An 18,929-nucleotide genomic window follows, 5' to 3' on the forward strand; every position below is an offset into this window, starting at 1 on the left:
ATGCTCTCTATGGTGCAGCTATAGAACTTTTTGAGGATCTGAGGACCCATGCCAGATCTATTCAGTCTCCTGAGGGGGAATAGGCATTGTCGTGCCCTCTTCACGACTGTCTTGGTGTGTATGGACCATGATAGTTTGTTGGTGATTTGGACACCAAGGAACTTGAAGCTCTCAACCTGCTCCACTACACCCTCGTGAGACTGGGGGTGTGCTCGGTCCTCCTTTTTCTGTAGTCCACAATCATCTCCTTTGTCTTGATCACGTTGAGGAAGAGGCTGTTATCCTGGCACCACACCGCCAGGTCTCTGACCTCCTCCCTATAAGCTGTCTCATCCTTGTCGATGATCAGGCCTACCACTGTTGTGTCGTCGGCAAACTTAATGATGGTGTTGTAGTCATGCTTGGCCATGTAGTCATGGGTGAACAGGGAGTAGAGGAAGGGACTGAGCACGCACCCCTGAGGGGCCCCTGTGTTGAGGATCAGTGTGGCAGATGTGTTATTACCTACCCTTACCACATGGGGGCGGCCCGTCAGGAAGTCCAGAATCCAGTTGCAGAAGGAGGTGTTTAGTTGCAGGGTCCTTAGCTTTGTGATAAGCTTTGAGGACACTATGGTGTGGAACGCTGAGCTGTAGTCAATGAATAGCATTCTCACGTAGGTGTTCCTTTTGTCCACGTGGGAAAGGGCAGTGTGGAGTGCAATAGAGATTGCATCATCTGTGGATCTGTTTGGGCAGTATGCAAATTGGAGTGGGTCTAGGGTGTCAGGTAAGATAGAGATGATATGATCCTTAACTAGCCTCTCAAAGCACTTCATGATGACAGAAGTGTGTGTTACGGGTCTATAGTAATTTAGTTCAGTTACCTTTGCTTTCTTGGGTACAGGAACAATGGTGGACATCTTGAAGCAAGTGGAGACAGCAGAATGGGATAGGGAGAGATTGAATGTGTCCGTTAGCACTCCAGCCAGCTGGTCTGCGCATGCTCTGAGGACGTGCCTAGGGATGCCGTCTGGGCCGGCAGCCTTGCGAGGGTTAACACGTTTAAATGTCTTACTCACGTCGGCCACGGAGCAGTCCTTGGGAGCGGGCCGCGTCGGTGGAACTGTGTTATTCTCAAAGCGTGCGAAAAAGGTATTTAGCTTGTCTGGGAGGAAGACGTCGGTGTCCGCAACGTGGCTGGTTTTCCCTTTGTAATCCGTGATTGTCTGTTGACCCTGCCACATACGTCTCGTTTCTGAGCCGTTGAATTGTGACCTTTGTCTCTGTACTGACGTTTTGCCTGTTTGATTGCCTTATGGAGGGAATAACTAAATCAAATCAAATTGGTAACATACACTTGGTTAGTAGATGTTATTGCGAGTGTAGCAAAATGCTTGTGCTTCTAGTTCCGACAGTGCAGCAATATCTAACATGTAATATCTAACAACTCCGCAACAGATAACTAATACACACAAATCTAAGTAAAGGAATGGAATAAGAATATATAAATATAAATATATGGATGAGCAATGACAGAGCGGCATAGGCCAAGATGCAATAGATAGTATAGAATACAATATATACATATGAGATGAGTAATGCAAGATATGTAAACATTAATAAAGTGGCATTATTAAAGTGACTAGTGTTCAATTTATTAAAGCGGCCAATGATTCTACAAGTCTGTATGTAGGCAGCAGCCTCTTTGTGCTAGTGATGGCTGTTTAACAGTCTGATGGCCTTGAGATAGAAGCTGTTTTTCAGTCTCTCTTTCCCAGCTTTGATGCACCTGTACTGACCTCGCCTTCTGGATGGTAACGGGGTTAACAGGCAGTAGCTTAGGTGGTTGTTGTCCTTCATGATCTTTTTGGCCTTCCTGTGACATTGGGTACTGTAGGTGTCCTGGAGGGCAGGTAGTTTGCCCCCGGTGATGTGCTGTGCAGACCGCACCACCCTCTGGAGAGCCCTGCGGTTGTGGGCGGTGCAGTTGCCGTACCAGGCGGTGATACAGCCCGACAGGATGCTCTCAATTGTGAGTCTGTAAAAGTTTGTGAGGGTTTTAGGTGACAAGCCAAATTTCTTCAGCCTCCTGAGGTTGAAGAGGCACTGCTGCGCCTTCTTCTCCACACTGTATGTGTGGGTGGACCATTTCAGTTTGTCAGTGATATGTACGCAAGAACTTAAAAATGTCCACCTTCTCCACTGCTGTCCCATCGATGTGGATAGGGGGGTGCTACCTTTGCTGTTTCACGATCATCTCCTTTGTTTTGTTGATGTTGAGTGAGAGGTTATTTTCCTGACACCACACTCCAAGAGCCATCACCTCCTCCCAGTAGGCTGTCTCGTAGTTGTTGGTAATCAAGCCTACTACTGTTGTGTCGTCTGCAACTTGATGATTGAGTTGGAGGCTTGCATGGCCACTCAGTCATGGGTAAACAGGGAGTACAGGAGGGAGTTGAGCACGCACCCTTGTGGGGCCCCAGTGTTGAGGATCAGCGAAGTGGAGTGGTTGTTTCCTACCTTCACCACCTGGGGGCGGTCCAGCAGGAAGTCCAGGACCCAATTGCACAGAGCGGGGTTGAGACCCAGGGCCTCAAGCTTAATGATGAGCTTTGAGGGTACTATGGTGTTGAATGCTGAGCTGTATTCATTGAACAGCATTCTTACATAGGTATTCCTCTTGTCCAGATGGGATAGGGCAGTGGGCAGTGTGATGGAGATTGCATCGTCTGTAGACCTATTGGGGTTGTAAGGAAATTGAAGTGGGTCTAGGCTGACAGGTAAGATGGAGGTGATATGATCCTTGACTTGTCTCTCAAAGCACTTCATGAAGACAGAAGTGAGGGCTACGGAGCGATAGCCATTTAGCCTCTCTGGGCTAGGTGGGACGCTTGCGTCCCACCTACTCAACAGCCAGTGTAATCCCGTGGCGCGATATTCAAATACCTCAAAAATGCAAAAACTTCAATTTTTCATTTGACTATTTTACACCATTTTAAAGACAAGACTCTCGTTAATCTAACCACACTGTCCGATTTCAAAAAGTCTTTACAACGAAAGCAAAACATTAGATTATGTCAGCAGAAATAATCAGACACCCATTTTTCAAGCTAGCATATAATGTCACATAAAACCAAACCACAGCTAAATGCAGCACTAACCTAACCTTTGATGATCTTCATCAGATGACAACCCTAGGACATTATGTTATACAATACATGCATGTTTTGTTCAATCAAGTTCATATTTATATCAAAAACCAGCTTTTTACATTAGCATGTGACTAGCATGTGACTAGCATTCCCACCGAACACTGATGGTGAATTTACTAACTTACTCACGATAAACGTTCACAAAAAACATAAACATTATTTTAAGAATTATAGATACAGAACTCCTCTATGCACTCGCTATGTCCGATTTTAAAATAGCTTTTCGGTGAAAGCACATTTTGCAATATTCTCAGTAGATAGCCCGGCATCACAGGGCTAGCTATTTAGACACCCAGCAAGTTTAGCACTCACCAAAGTCAGATTTACTATAAGAAAAATGTTATTACCTTTGCTGTTCTTCGTCAGAATGCACTCCCAGGACTTCTACTTCAATAACAAATGTTGGTTTGGTCCCAAATAATCCATTGTTATATCCAAATAGCGGCGTTTTGTTCGTGCGTTCAAGACACTATCCGAAAGGGTAAATAAGGGTGACGAGCACGGCGCATTTCGTGACAAAACATTTCTAAATATTCCATTACCGTACTTCGAAGCATGTCAACCGCTGTTTAAAATACATTTTTATGCCATTTTTCTCATAAAAAAGCGATAATATTCAGACCGGGAAAGCGTGTATACGTACAAAGAGAGAGAAAATAAAAACATGAGTCTCAGAGTACTCTGACCGGCCACTATCCAAACGCGATAATGTGTTTCAGCCTGGGGCTGCCTCGATATCATTCAGCTTTTTCCCGGGTTCTGAGAGCCTATGGGAGCCGTAGGAAGTGTCACGTTACAGCAAAGATCCTCAGTCTTCAATAAAAAGAGCCAAGATGAACAACAACTTGTCAGACAGGCCACTTCCTGTTCAGAATCTTCTCAGGTTTTTGCCTGCCATATGAGTTCTGTTATACTCACAGACACCATTCAAACTGTTTTAGAAACTTTAGGGTGTTTTCTATCCAAAGCCAATAATTATATGCATATTCTAGTTACTGGGCAGGAGTAGTAACCAGATTAAATCGGGTACGTTTTTTATCCGGCCGTGTCAATACTGCCCCCTATCCCCAACAGGTTAGTTCAGTTACCTTTGCATTCTTGGGTACTGGAACAATTGTGGCCATCTTGAAGCATGTGGGGACAACAGACTGAGCCGTTGAACTGCAACTCCACTTTGTCTCTATACTCACATTTTGTTTGTTTGAATGCCTTGCGGTGGGAATAACTACACTGTTTGTATTCGGCTATATTCCCAGTCGCCTTTCCATGGTTAAATGCGGTGATTCGCACTTTCAGTTTTGCGCGAATGCCGCCATTTATCCATGGTTTCTGGTTAGGGTAGGTTTTAATAGTCACAGTGGGTACAACATCTCATATATACCTCCTTATAAACTCACTCACCGAATCATCATATACGCCAATATTGTTCTCTGAGGCTACCTGATACATATCCCAGTCCGCATGATCAAAACAATCTTGAAGCGTGGATTCCGATTCGTCAGACCAGCGTTGAATAGTCCTTAGCACGGGTACTTCCTGTTTGAGATTCTGCCTATAGGAAGAGAGGAGCAAAATGGAGCCGTGGTCAGATTTGCCGAAAGGAGATCGGGGGAGGGCCTTGTATACATTGCGGAAGTTAGAGTAACAGTAGTCCAGCTTTTTTTTAGCGCGAATGCTATAGACGATATGCTGATCGAATTTAGGTAGCCTTGTTCTCAAAAGTCCCCAACTACAACAAATGCAGCCTCGGGATATATGGTTTCCAGTTTGCATAAAGTCCAGTAAAGTTCCTTCTGGGTCGTTGTGGTATCGGCTTGAGGTGGGAGACACACGGTTGTGACAATAACTGAAAATAATTATTTTGGGTGATAATACTTATGATTGTGAGGAATTCTATGTCAGTTGAACAAAAGGACTTGAGTTCTTGTATGTTGTTACAATTACACCATGAGTCGTTAATCATGAAACATACACCACTGCCCTTCTTCTTCCCTGAGAGATGTTTATTCCTGTTGGCGTGACGCACCGAGAATCCAGAAGGCTGGACCGACTCCAACAGCATATCCCGAGAGAGCCATGTTTCCGTGAAACAGAGTACGTTACAATCCCTGATGTCTCTCTGGAAAGCAACCCTTGCCCTAATTTTGTCTACCTTGTAATCTAGGAACTGGACATTAGTGAGTAATATAGTCGGAAGCGGTGGGTGGTGTGCGCGCCTCCGAAGTCTGGCCAGAAGACAGCTCTGTCTTCCTCTTCTCCAGCGGCATTGTTTTGGGTCAGTCTTTTGGGATCAGTTCAAATGCCCTGGGTGGTGCGGACAAAAGATCCACATTTTTGGAAAGTCGTATTCCTGGTCGTAATGCTGGTTTGTTGACGTCTCTGATATCCAATAGTTCTTCCCGGCTGTATGTAATAACACTTAAGATTTTCTGGGCTAACAATGTAAGAAATAATACTTTAAAAAAAAATACTGCAAAGTTTCCTAAGGACAAGATGCGAGGCAACCCTCTCTGTCGGCGCCAACTTGTTCGGACTACATTGTTTGTATTTGACCATATTCCCAGTCACCATGGTTAAATGCGGTGGTTCGCGCTTTCAGTTTGGTGCGAATGCTTCCATCTATCCACGGTTTCTTATTTGGGTAGGTTTTAATAGTCACTGTGGGAACAACATCGGCTATACACTTCCTGATGAACTCAGTCAACGTGTCAATGTATACTTCGATGTTATTCTCAGAGGCTACCCGGAACATATCCCAGTTCGCGTGATCAAAACAATCTTGAAGCATGGATTCCGATTGGTCAGACCAGCGTTAAATAGACCTTAGCACGGGTACTTCCTGTTTGAGTTTCTGCCTATAAGAAGGGATCCAGGCTGTATCACAACCAGCCGTGCTTGGGAGTCCCATAGGGCGGCGCACAATTGGCCCAGCGTTATCAGGGTTTGGCCGGTGTAGGCCGTCATTGTAAATAAGAATTTTTTTTTTTAAAGTAACCTTCATTCAACTGACTTACCTAGTTAAATGAAGGTTAAATAAAAAATAAATAAAGGGGATGAACAAAATGGAGTCATGATCTGTTCTGCCAAAGGGATGGTGGGGGAGGGCCTTGTAGGCATCCCGGAAGTTGGAGTAGCAGTGGTCGAGTGTTTTAGCAGCGCGAGTACTACAGTCAATGTGTTGATAGAACTTCGCTAGGGTTTTCCTCAAATTTGCTTTGTTAAAATCCCCAGCTACAATAAATGCGGCCTCAGGATATGTGGTTTCCAGTTTGCACAATGTCCAGTGTAGATCCTTGAGGGCCGTTGTGGTATCGGCTTGAGGGAGAATATACATTCACACTTGTATCGGGCTGCATCACAGCCTGTTGCAGCAAGGCGCTAAAGAGGGTGATACGGCTCAACCAAACGTACCATTGGGTACACACTGCCTATCCCCAACCCCACCCCAATGGACATTAATCATTGTTGACCTCCACACAGACATGGCCACATGGTCTGCTTATCTCGCGTGGACAGATTTGGGGTGGAGTAATGCCGCGTTCCAATACTAGTCGGAACTAGGAAACTCAGAAATGTCCGACTTGCTAAATGGTTGTAGTTGTACCGTGCCGCGTTTACCAGTTGGCAAGTCAGACATTTCCGAGTTTCCTAGTTCTGACTAGTATGTGAACGTGGCACAAATCCTTTCGCTTCGCCTCTTCCTCGACGCAGTACCCAGTCATGCGACTCTAGAAGCGGGGGTTTGCCGGGAATCATAGTTTTACTTTGCCAACTCTCCAATTTTTTTACAACACTGCTGAAGAATGTTGAAACTCAGCATCCCATAGAACACTGCTATCATATCTTCCTCCCATGTGACTTCATGTGTTTATAGATGCAACATTTTAGCTATCACTAATTTGTTAGTTAGCTGTCTCTCATACGATAAAAAGCTATTTGCAAGACATTTAAGGGAGCACAAAAAAAGTGTTAAGTGGAACGGTTGCTGGAATAGCTACTGTCGTGCCCCTTGTTCGTGTGTTGAGAAGTGACAACGTAATAGCTAGTTCCCCAGCTAAAAACAGGCGAGCTAGCTTGTTTTTTTTAATGGACCAGCCTGTGAGACCGCTAACGTTATCTAGCTAGCCAAAAGAAGCATATTGAAGCCTAATGATTGGAATTTAGGGGGCTTTTTGCTAAAGGAATTGCAAGGCACTTCATCTTCTTACAGTGATGGAGGAAGTTGATAAGATTTTAATTCACTCCCTTAGACAGACCGGCACGTAAGTAGTTATCCAACATTATCAATAACATTTTGTTTCTAGTTAGCGAACGTTTGCCATCTGGCTTGCTACTGTTGCTTGTTTGTGTCTAGTGAGTTTTGGATAGCTCGCTACCTCTAGATACATAGCTCTTTTCTTTGATTTAGTGACTGACACCCAGGTCTTTCTACATTCAATTACTTATCAGAGCCATTATCTCAGCTGATGTTTTCCTTGGGAAGTGAAGTGCAGAGAGCTAGCTAAGTTAGCTAACTTACATTCATTCACACTTGTACACGTGTGTTCTAACAGCTGGTTCTTTTGATTTTAACTCTGCAAATCTTTGAGCTAGTGTAATGACCAGAATTCCTCCATGTCGGTCAAGTTAGCAACTCTAACGGTACACACTTTTCAATGTCGTTTAAAAGAGTAACTTGCTGATTACATGACTAGCGAGGTGTGAGACACATGAGAAGTTAACCTCGTGCACCTGCATCTCATGCTCTGTGTGTTTGCAAAGGGACGTGGGGGAGGATGTACAGAGTGTGAAGCGCTTCTCCAGTGAGCTCATAGTGGAGGCGGTAGTGAAATGTCTGCGAGTGATCGACCCGGCCCTGGGGAGCAGCCTGTCCCACTCCTTACCCCCCGGCATGTCTGCCCGCTTTCGAGTGGGCATGAGCCTGGCACAGGCCTGTCAGGTGAGGGATCGAAAAGGGATAGTGCTCCCCCTCCTGTTGCGAAGTGAGGCTCGTGACTCTCTCCCCACAAGACTATGTTGATCAAATGAAGAAGATTAAGATATTGTTGGATCTAAAATAATAACCATGCACGACTTCTTGATGTAGAGTAGCCATATGACCTATACCCCCTTTGCATGACACTCAGTCCAGGGTCTTTTTATACTCTAAAATGAATTGACTTTCATTAGATCAAGCTCAGTTATTAATGGTCCCAACTACATGCATGCAGTCTGGACCACTGATGTCTGAATAGAAGTAATTCAGCAACCAATTTGACCGCCTGCGACAATGTGAAGTCATGTCATATCCTAATGCCATTCCATCTCGTTGAGCACTGCTTTTAACTATCTTTATTTCCTCACTCGATTGGCTTTATTGAATAGTCCATTTGCTTGCATAACTTCATTGAAGTGATCTTCTGAAATGTAGTTTTATTACAAGATTTAGAATCTCCCAAGTGTGAATACATTTGGTTTGCTCATTTTGTGAAGAAGGCTACATCATTCCACATGTTCATAATGGTCTTCATACACAATGTCATGGACTGGTTCCATTTTCACCCTTAATGACCCTCATGCTCTACAGTTGTGGCCCAAATTTTTGAGAATGACACAAATATTCATTTTCACAAAGTCTGCTGCCTCAGTTTGTATGATGACAATTTGCATATACTCCAGAATGTTAGGAAGAGTGATCAGATGAATTTCAATTAATTGCAAAGTCCCTCTTTGCCATGCAAATGAACTGAATCCCCCCAAAAATTTCCACTGCATTTCAGCCCTGCCACAAAAGGACCAGCTGACATGTCAGTGATTCTCTAGTTAACACAGGTTTCAGTGTTGATGAGGACAAGGCTGGAGATCACTCTGTCATGCTGATTGAGTTCGAATAACAGACTGGAAGCTTCAAAAGGGGTGTGGTGCTTGGAATCATTGTTCTTCCTCTGTTAGCCATGGTTACCTGCAAGGAAACACGTGCCGTCATCATTGCTTTGCACAAAAAGGGCTTCACAGGCAAAGATATTGCTACCAGTAAGATTGCACCTAAATCAACCATTTATTGGATCATCAAGAACTTCAAGGAGAGCATTTCAATTGTTGTGAAGAAGGGCGCCCAAGAAAGTCCAGCAAGCGCCAGGACCGTCTCCTAAAGTTGATTCAGCTGCGGGATCGGGGCACCACCAGTACAGAGCTTGCTCAGGAATGGCAGCAGGCAGGTGTGAGTGCATCTGCATGCACAGTGAGGTCGAAGACTTTTAGAGGATGGCCTGGTGTCAAGAAGGGCAGCAAAGAAGCCACTTCTCTCCAGGAAAAACATCAGGGACAGACTGATATTCTGCAAAAGGTACAGGGATTGGACTGCTGAGGACTGGGGTAAAGTCATTTTCTCAGATGAATCCCCTTTCCGATTGTTTGGGGCATCCGGAAAAAAGCTTGTCCGGCGAAGACAAGGTGAGCGCTACCATCAGTCCTGTGTCATGCCAACAGTAAAGCATCCTGAGACCATTCATGTGTGGGGTTGCTTCTCAGCCAAGGGAGTGGGCTCGCTCACAATTTTGCCTAAGAACACAGCCATGAATAAAGAATGGTACCAGCACATCCTCCGAGAGCATCTTCTCCCAACCATACAGGAACAGTTTGGTGATAAGCAATGCCTTTTCCAGCATGATGGAGCACCTTGCCATAAGGCAAAAGTGATAACTAAGTTGCTCGGGGGAACAAAACATTGATATTTTGGGTCCATGGCCAGGAAACTCCCCAGACCTTAATCCCATTAAGAACTTGTGGTCAGTTCTCAAGATGCTGGTGGACAAACAAAAACCTACAAATTCTTACAAACTCCAAGCATTGATTATGCAAGAAGGGGCTGCAATCAGTCAGTATGTGGCCCAGAAGTTAATTGACAGCATGCCAGGGCGGATTGCAGAGGTCTTGAAAAAGAAGGGTCAACACTGCAAATATTGACTCTTTGCATCAACTTCATGTAATTTTCAATTAAAGCCTTTGACACTTATGAAATGCTTGTAATTATACTTCAGTATTCCATAGTAACATCTGACAAAAATATCTAAAGACACTGAAGCACCAAACTTTGGGGAAATTAATATTTGTGTCATTCTCAAAACTTTTGGCCACGACTGTAGACTGGTTGAGGCATGTGACACAAAGGTCAATGTCATGTGTATGAGCAGACTGCATAACCAGGTTGACATGTGTTTCTATGCAGGACCTTGGCTACAAGGGAGAGATTGGCTACCAGACCTTTCTTTACAGCAATGAGCCAGAGATCCGCTCCCTGCTCATGTTCCTGGTGGAGAAGCTGCCCAGAGAAAGTGCTGAGGCCTTGGACCAACCAGCAGGTACAGACACATTGTCCCACCATTGTACTTCTTGTCATTAATGAGTACCATTCATACCTTAACTTTAGCTATCCCCTTATACATTGGTCATTTATTTTGCTTTATAATCTGATCAATAAAAATACATTGAATGTTTGTGAATCTCTCAAAATGACAATTATTTTATCTATAAGTATTTATTTGTCTCGCATTCATTGTACCCCTTAACAGGTAAATCGGTCCTCCTCCAGAAATTGATAGCTGCCCAGATCAAAGCTCAGCTGGCCTTGCCTTGGCTCCCTCCATCTTGCAGACTACCCCTCCTATGTAAAACACAGGTAGGTATGTCCTGCTGGCAATATCACAAAGCATTATCAATGACATGGCAGCTAAAGCTAAGAAACACTGACAAAAAACTGTTGGTTTCCTAGATCATAAAGGAAGCTGGATTTCAAGGCTGGTCGGTGAAAGTAGTGAGGCAATAATGCAATGTCTCTCATGTTTACCCAGTTTTTTATGACCTGGATATTTACTGAAGTCAATATACCAAAATGATGCACTATACAAACTTCCTATTTGAATGTCTTTGTGTCAAGTGTTCTCACTTAACATTTCATTATTTTTAGAACCCAGGACCGTCCCACAGTTTCCACTCTCAGCCCCTTAGTGTACTGCACTGCCTCAAAGTGCCTGGGAAAAAGCAATTGAAAGGTAAACCCCAGAATACACAGGGCCCTCTGATATGCAATGACAGTAAGTACATTCTGTAATCCAATTCTTCCAATTATGTAGGGTTCTGAATTAGTAGCCTATATATATTAGCATGTGGTACAAGATATTCTTTGCCAATGAAATAAGAACCTGTGGTGAGAGTTAAATCGCAGTGTAACACGTCATTCTTTTCACCCCCTCTCCAGAGGAAAATGACTACCACAGGGAATTTCTTCCCCCTGTGACTGCTCAGCCGTCACAGCATGCCTCAGTGCCGGCCTCCCTGCTGGAGCTGCATGCAGGGGAGCTTAGTGCCGCCCAGGAGTGGCAAAATGAGTGGAACAGCCAAGGCCTTCTTTCCCGCCTCACACCTGAGGTACACTCTTAAAGGGATAGTTCACTTAAAGGGAAAGTTTTTCAAGATTTTGGACAATTTCAATTTGAGCACAAGAAGAATATTTTTGTGTTCATTGCAGTGTTTTAATCTCTGAACTCCACTTTGTCTCCTCTCGTGGCCACCCAGGAATATCGCTCCAGGAAGCGTTCCCGTCTGCAGAAGCGGATCGAAGAGCAGCTGCGCACTGCGGCCCAGCCTCACTCGGACACCCTCGGTGCCCACAGGTCGGGCTCTGATCTCACAGAGCTACTGCAGTCCTTTGGGGGCTCCTCCCTCGGTGGTGACATCCTCGCCAAGGGCACCCGCTTCACTCACACTGAGAAATTCACTTTCACACAGGTGATTGAAGAGTTAACAAAGCCTGCCCCAAAGACATTGAGCAACATCTACAAATGTTACCCCTTTCATTGCCAATCTGGATCTAGCCGTGTGTGTGTGTGTGTGTGTGTGTGTGGCAGGAGCCTGCGAAAGCCTCCCAGCAGATGGCAGCAGCGGCCAGCTCCCTTCCCAGCTCGCATCAGTCAGAGGAGGAACTGCAGGCCCGACAGCAGGAGGAGCTGGCCTCCCTGCAGCAGCAGCTACAGCAGCTCTCCCTCAGCCTAGAGGAGGTGGGCGGAGACATGAGGCAGCTCACCGTATCCATACTTCAGGTAACTGGAGCCTCTGATTTAAAACAGATAAACTCTGTATTTGTGTAAACCTCAGACTAGGGATGTGCGTGGTTATTCGAATATCCGAACTGACATTTGTATTTTGGATTACTTGTGTGCTTAGTTTTTTTGCAGGGGGAAGAAATCAATTATAGCCCTATTTTAACACTGGAAAGTATTTTAAGTTTCATTAAAATATCCATATGGCAGTGTTACATGAAAGAATATACCATGACATTTAAACATGAAAAGGCCGGTAGCTGACCGGTGGTCTTCACATGTGTAGCTTGTTGTTTATGTTGGCCAATCAAAGCGACAGACATTCAATGTGTAGAAAGAGAGTGAGTTCACTAATGCAATGCAAGATGGAATAAAATTATGGAATGAAAAGTTAGCTAAATGAGGAGTAGGCAACAATGAGCAACCAACATATAGGCAGTTGTTTTATCTAACTAACTTGCTTCTCTAGGCTTTTCCAGTCAAGACTGGCACTGTTATATGCAACGATAAATAACATTGTGGCTGCAACAAGTTAGCTAGTCTTGGCAGTAGCTGAGTTGCCTTGACGTCTCTCTCGCCGTCTGCTCCTTCACATACTCCGCCCCCTCCACAGCTGCAGCAATGAAGGGCCAGCTTCTCTCCATCGCGCCGCAGTGCTCAGGTTAACTTAAGTAAAAAAAATACAAAAAAGACGTACATTTCCTATATCCGGATATCCGACAAATTCATGATACTATTTGAATAGTGAAATGATTACATACCCCCATCCCTACCTCCGACCAGAGTTACCACAGTCAAATGAACTGTGACATATAAGATGTAGTCACCCCGCGAGACTAACTTGTCTCCTGTCTGTGTGCAGGTGTCAGATGAGCTGAAGCAGAAAGAGCTGAGCAAGGCGGAGAAGGAGGACTCTGTGCGGGTGAAGAAGCAGACCATTGACCTGATGCCGGACGCAGAGAACAACCTGGCCAAGCTGCAGGCCCTGGTGGAGGGAAGTGCCAAGCGAGTGGTCAACCTTGCCGCGCAGTGGGAGAAACGCAGAGCTCCGCTCATCGATGAGCACCGCAGGCTCAAGGAGCTCTGCAGCAACCAAGAGGTAGCGTTAATCTCCTTAGATATCACCAAATGGGTGTGTTTGACTGTGCAAGAGAGAAATTATTATTTCAACTTCCATTCTTTTTTGTAGATTGAGTCCTCCAGAAAGCTATCTGAAATCAAAGAGCTTCACAACAAAATCCGTCAATCTGCGGAGGAGTCCAAGAAGAAGGAGGCACTGTATAAACAACTGGTATTAGAATACATTTTAAATGTATTTGGGATGAGTTACTTCCACACTGTGTTTATTTGGGTTCCAGTCCATGCATTGTATGTCAGACACAATTTTGGGGAATCTGACTTCTCTTTCAGATAACAGAGTTTGAGAATCTCCCCAAAGATGTCTCCCGCTCAGCATACACTGCGAGGATCCTGGAGATCGTTGGCAATATCAGGAAACAGAAGGAAGAAATTACGAAGGTACACTGTTTGAGACACCTCTCAACAATACAGTCCTGAGTATCTCCTCAAAAACAAAGGAATTAAAAACTAAATTTGAATCTGAGTAGTGCTATTTCAAGTATGGCATTTGTGTGTCCGACTCTCGGTCTCTGTAGATTCTGTCTGACACTAAGGAGCTGCAGAAAGAGATTAACAATCTGACTGGAAAACTGGACCGAACGTTCGCTGTGACTGATGAGCTGGTCTTCAAGGTAGAGCACCTAGCAAAATAACTCATGCGTCTACTTTTTGCAATTATAGGTCAAGGAAATCCCTTCTAGATCACCTGATAATGCTCAACTTGCTACCAAGGACCCATGCTGTCAGTTTGCTCATGCCTTTCATTTCAATTGTTCTATACTACAGTTTGAAAATTTCAGGAAAGCACACCAATGATGTTCTTTCTTGCCTAATCAATACTTTCCCTAATACTGTGTAGGATGCGAAGAAAGACGAATCTGTCCGCAAATCCTACAAGTACCTGGCAGCCTTACATGAGGTAAGAGCTTGTTTGCAGAATAGAACATTTTCTTAGAAATTGAAGAGCAGGACATACCGTATATCCTTTGGTCTGGTGCTCTGTGTTAATTTTACGTGCCTATAGCTACATTTCTTAGTTGTGTGACTTCATTATCTTCCTTGGTATAGAACTGCACTCAGTTGATCCAAACTATTGAGGACACAGGCACAATCATGAGAGAGATCAGAGACCTGGAGGAACAGGTATATATGGCCCTCTTTCTTTTATTCCAAACCACTAACTTGCTCTGCTACTGTACCACATGAGTCAGTTTGTCATTTTATTGACATAGTGATATAGGGCTGACTTGGTAGAGCAAACTTTTAAGTTTCCTTCTCTCCATAGATTGAAACTGAAAATGGTAAGAAGACTGTAAGCAACCTGGAGAAGATCCTGGAGGACTACAAAGCCATTCGCCAGGAGAACTCTGCTCTGGCTGCCAAGATCAGAGAGGCCTGACGTGAACCTCCGCATGATGCACCGTAGTGGCCACCTGACGTGTCTGCTGGTCAAACTGACTGGTAGCATGCCCTCGAGACTGCCTGTCCTGTGTGTGTGGAACCAAGAAAGCACACTCCATCTGGTCTCAAGACTTTCAACGCTGTCCTATGTCCACTGTCTTGTTGCATTGCCTTCTGGGAGCACTGACGGCATATGGGGAAGGGGAGATAGATTTTTGTACCATTTTTATGCACAAACTTTAGCTTACCCAAAAACTATACTGGATAAAGAAAAGAAGTGTGATGTGTAACAACACAGCGATGAATTATACTGGCCTTGCATCCCTGGTGTCCATACACTGGTTCCATATTGATTCCACCCAATCAAAAAATAAGTTTGGAAAATGATGCTCTGACTTTTTCTATTATAAATTTGTAGTAGTTCTTCAAAATTGCAGTAGTTCTGATAGTGAATGTCTTAATGATCTACTTTGAAGTTCACTGCAATTCAGGTGAATTTCTTCATGTTGGCCCTCATTCCCCAGAACAATGCAGTGGTTAGGTACGGCCTAAGATTCCATTCATGCCATATTTTGTCTTAACTGGAGTCGATTTGGAGATTACTAGGTTTGTCCTTTCTAGTTCATTCTCATGCCTTGAAATCAAATGCTGCTTTTGTCTGTCTCATTGGCTCAGTGTTATTTGGATTAGGGAGCCTTGGTGCAAAGTAAATGGCCTCACCTTTTGAGCACTGATCTCCTGAAATGGTCTAGATTAGGTAACAAACCACATTGATTGATGTAATGAATCATGCGAAACTTGTATAAAAACAATAACAAATATTTGTCATAGCATAAAATGAACATGTTAATGAAGTCCTGTGCGGTTGTTTTCTTTCACATGTTTATTTTATTTGAAATGCTGAAAGGTCCTTAGTGTTGTTCGTATACTGTCCTTTTTTTTTTTTTGCTTGATCCTGGAAGGGGATGCCTGTTGAACTGGCTCTCAAGTCCCGTTTATACCTGGTGCTAACATTCGCCCTTTGTCCTAATCTTGTCAACATTCTTGACTGTGCCCACATTTTTAGACTGGTGTAGACTATTATTAAAGACACGTGATCTGATTGTTATCAGATCTTCCTGACCAACTCCGGAGGTAGTCAGGTATGTGTGGTGTCTGGATATTAATCAAGTGTAAACAGATCTGGATGGTCAAACTATCTGAATTATCATTATACTGGCCTCTAAAGTCACTGGCTGTGTTCTAGTGCATCAAAACCGTTATGTGTCATGGGTAAATTGTGACTGACTGATCTACAAATAATGAGTTATTTATGACGTAAGGTCATTTGTACACAATGAAAATTTAAATTCAATATGCAACAATTTCAAAATGTAATATAAGAATCAGTCAATTACAATGTATTAATTAGGCCCTGATCTATGAATTTCACATGACTGGGAATACAAATATGCCTCTGTTGGTCACAGATACCTTTTAAAAAAGGTAGGGGCATTGATCAGAAAACCAGTCAGTTATCTGGTGTGACCACCATTTGCCTCATGCAGTGTGACACATCTCTTTCGCATAGAGTTGATCAGGCTGTTGATTGTGGCCTGTGGAATGTTGTCCAACTCTTCAATGGCTGTGTGAAGTTGCTGGATATTGGCGGGAACTGGAACATGCTATTGTACGTGTCAAGCCTTAGCATCCCAAACATACTCTATGGGTGACATGTCTGGTGAGTATGTAGGCCATGGAAGAACTGGGACATTTACATCCTTCCAGGAATTGTGTAAAGGTCCTTGTGACATGGGGCTCTGCATTATCATGCTGAAACATGAGGTGATGGCGGCAGATAAATGGCACAACAACGGGCCTCAGGATCTCATCACAGTATCTCTGTGCATTCAAATTGCCATCGATTAAATGTAATTGTGTTCGATGTCCGTAGCTTATACCTACCCATACCATAACCCCACCACCACCATGGGGCACTGTTCACAATGTTGACATTAGCAAACCCCTCTCTCACATGAAGCCATATATGCTATGCTCTCTGCCATCTGTCTGTTACAGTTGAAACCGAGATTCATCCGTGAAGAGCACACTTCTCCAGCTTACCAGTGGCCATCGAAGGTGAGCATTTGCCCACTGAAGTCTGTTCAAGACCCTGGAGATGACGCCAAGCATGCAGATAAGCTTCCCTGAGACTCTTTCCGACAATTCTCTGGAAACAGCTCTGGTGGACATTCCTGCTGTCAGCATGCCAATTGCACGCTCCCTCAAAAGTTGAGACATCTGTGACATTGTGTTGTGTGACAAAACCTCACATTTTAGAGTGGCCTTTTATTGTCCTAAGCACAAGGTGTACCTGTGTAATGATCATGCTGTTTAAACAGCTTCTTGATATGCCACAACTGTCAGGTGGATGGATTATATAAGCAAATGACAAATGCTCACTAACAGGGATGTAAACAAATTTGTGCACAACATTTTAGAGAAATAAGCTTTTTGTGCGTGTGGAACATTTCTGGGATATCTTATTTCTGGTCATGAAACATGGGACCAACGCTTGTGTTCATATTTTTGTTTAGTGTAGAAAAGGCAGTCGGCTGCAATGTTGAACACGCCCATTGACACTGAGCACCATTTACTTATGACCTCAGCAATTGTCTTTAAAAAATGCATTCATATTATTTTGAAAGAATGGGCGTGTTCGAGTGGATCAATTTTACCATTTCACTTTCAAAGTATGTTGCATATGGGGATAAAAATGGTCCGACTTGCGCCTACATGTCGACTGCATGAACTTTACAAAAACTATGAAATCGCCGTCAAGTCCCTGCAGTTGCTTCTCACCCAAGCGAACGGGACAAAAGACCTGCGTGAAACTTTGCTACGATTCATGTCTACAGTGGATATTTACAAATTAATGTGATATTTTTAGGCTCTCTCTCACCAATTGATAGTTCAATGTACACATATTTACATGTTCATTTTGACATTCCATAGAAAAACTTTTTATAAACAATGGCAACACTGCCATATTGGACAGAGCCTTGCTGTAGGTAAACCATAACAGTGTCCGACTTTCGGCTGTCGCAGATACACATCCCCCGACTTCACTCATCAATGTTCAGCCATAGCAGGCTGCGTTTGCGTTAATGCGGGGTGCGTTCGAGTGGATCTCTTTTTTTCAACGCCTTTCAAAGTGTGTTGCATTCTGGGGATAAAAGTTGTCCGACTTTTGCGCCTGCATGTCAACTGCATGAACTTTACAAAAATCATGTGATCAAAGGACATGAAGTTTTGACTGCAGGTTTTTGCAGTCAACAACTTCATCCTGCGGCCATCGCTTGCACTGTGGGAGACTGTTGTCTACCAATCATTAAGGTGTTTTTGTTTGAACCACACGAACGTGACCAAAGACATGACTGAAAAAGGAACCAATTTGTCCTGACTTATTTGTACAGTGGAAATATACATAGAAATGTGATATTTGAGGCTCTCTCACTAATTGATTGTACAATGTGTACACACATAATATGATTTCAGTTTGTGAGTGTGTGATATGAGGGTTAGTTACATGTTTATTTCGACATAAAGAAACCCTTTTACAAACAATGGGCTTGATCAACAGTGCAGGCGACTGACTGCGCTACAAATTTGCATCACCTTGCATCATAATTAACTACTCATTATTATTTGTAGATCAATCAGTCAGTCACCCACCATTAACCCACAATGCATCATGGATTTGATGCTCTCGAAACCAGCCAATGGCCCCACTGCCATGTTGATCTGAGCCTTGCAGTTGCAAAACTACATTAGTGTAGACTCTCAGCTGTCGCAGATCAATGATTTATATATACACTAGACGACTATATATACACTAGACGACTGAAAGGGAGGGCTAGAGGCCAACTTGCCTCCATCTTGGAACTTCCCCACCGTTGTAAAAAATATTTTGGAAGCTATAAAAATGCATATATTAATGTCTACATTTGCCACACTTATTCTATTACAGACACCTTAATGCATACTTTAAACATATTATTATGTGAGCTAAAGATAAAACAAATAATATATATATATATATATATATATATAAAAACATTTTCCTTAAAGTACGCTTTTTAGAGATTGCCAATGTTACT

General features: G+C 43.6%; 1 protein-coding gene across 7 annotated transcripts; it reads left to right on the plus strand.

Moving 5' to 3' along the window:
• The first annotated feature begins 6,914 nt into the window (after nucleotides 1–6,914).
• Nucleotides 6,915–15,644, plus strand: ccdc22 (CCC complex scaffolding subunit CCDC22). 7 transcript variants are annotated; one of them, XR_006758351.1, is made up of 16 exons: nucleotides 6,915–7,455; nucleotides 7,955–8,132; nucleotides 10,401–10,533; nucleotides 10,744–10,850; nucleotides 10,944–10,985; nucleotides 11,139–11,265; nucleotides 11,430–11,599; nucleotides 11,747–11,959; nucleotides 12,079–12,270; nucleotides 13,133–13,369; nucleotides 13,460–13,561; nucleotides 13,681–13,788; nucleotides 14,071–14,131; nucleotides 14,249–14,308; nucleotides 14,458–14,532; nucleotides 14,675–14,819. XR_006758351.1 is itself a non-coding variant. In XM_045692211.1 (16 exons), the coding sequence occupies exons 1-16, from the start codon at nucleotides 7,406–7,408 to the stop codon at nucleotides 14,786–14,788; spliced, it is 2,004 nt and encodes a 667-aa protein (XP_045548167.1). In that variant the 5' UTR covers nucleotides 6,920–7,405; the 3' UTR covers nucleotides 14,789–15,644.
• Nucleotides 15,645–18,929: the final 3,285 nt, after the last annotated feature.

This window comes from Salmo salar, chromosome ssa13 (assembly GCF_905237065.1).
Source record: "Salmo salar chromosome ssa13, Ssal_v3.1, whole genome shotgun sequence".
NCBI lineage: Eukaryota > Metazoa > Chordata > Actinopteri > Salmoniformes > Salmonidae > Salmo > Salmo salar.

Excerpts from the sequence above, each read along its gene's own strand:
- ccdc22 (XM_045692211.1), top strand. The coding sequence starts at position 7,406 with ATGGAGGAAGTTGATAAGATTTTAATTCACTCCCTTAGACAGACCGGC. Across the intron at positions 13,370-13,459 it reads AGCTCTGCAGCAACCAAGAG|ATTGAGTCCTCCAGAAAGCT; the intron begins GTAGCGTTAATC and ends TCTTTTTTGTAG. Across the intron at positions 14,533-14,674 it reads TCAGAGACCTGGAGGAACAG|ATTGAAACTGAAAATGGTAA; the intron begins GTATATATGGCC and ends TTCTCTCCATAG.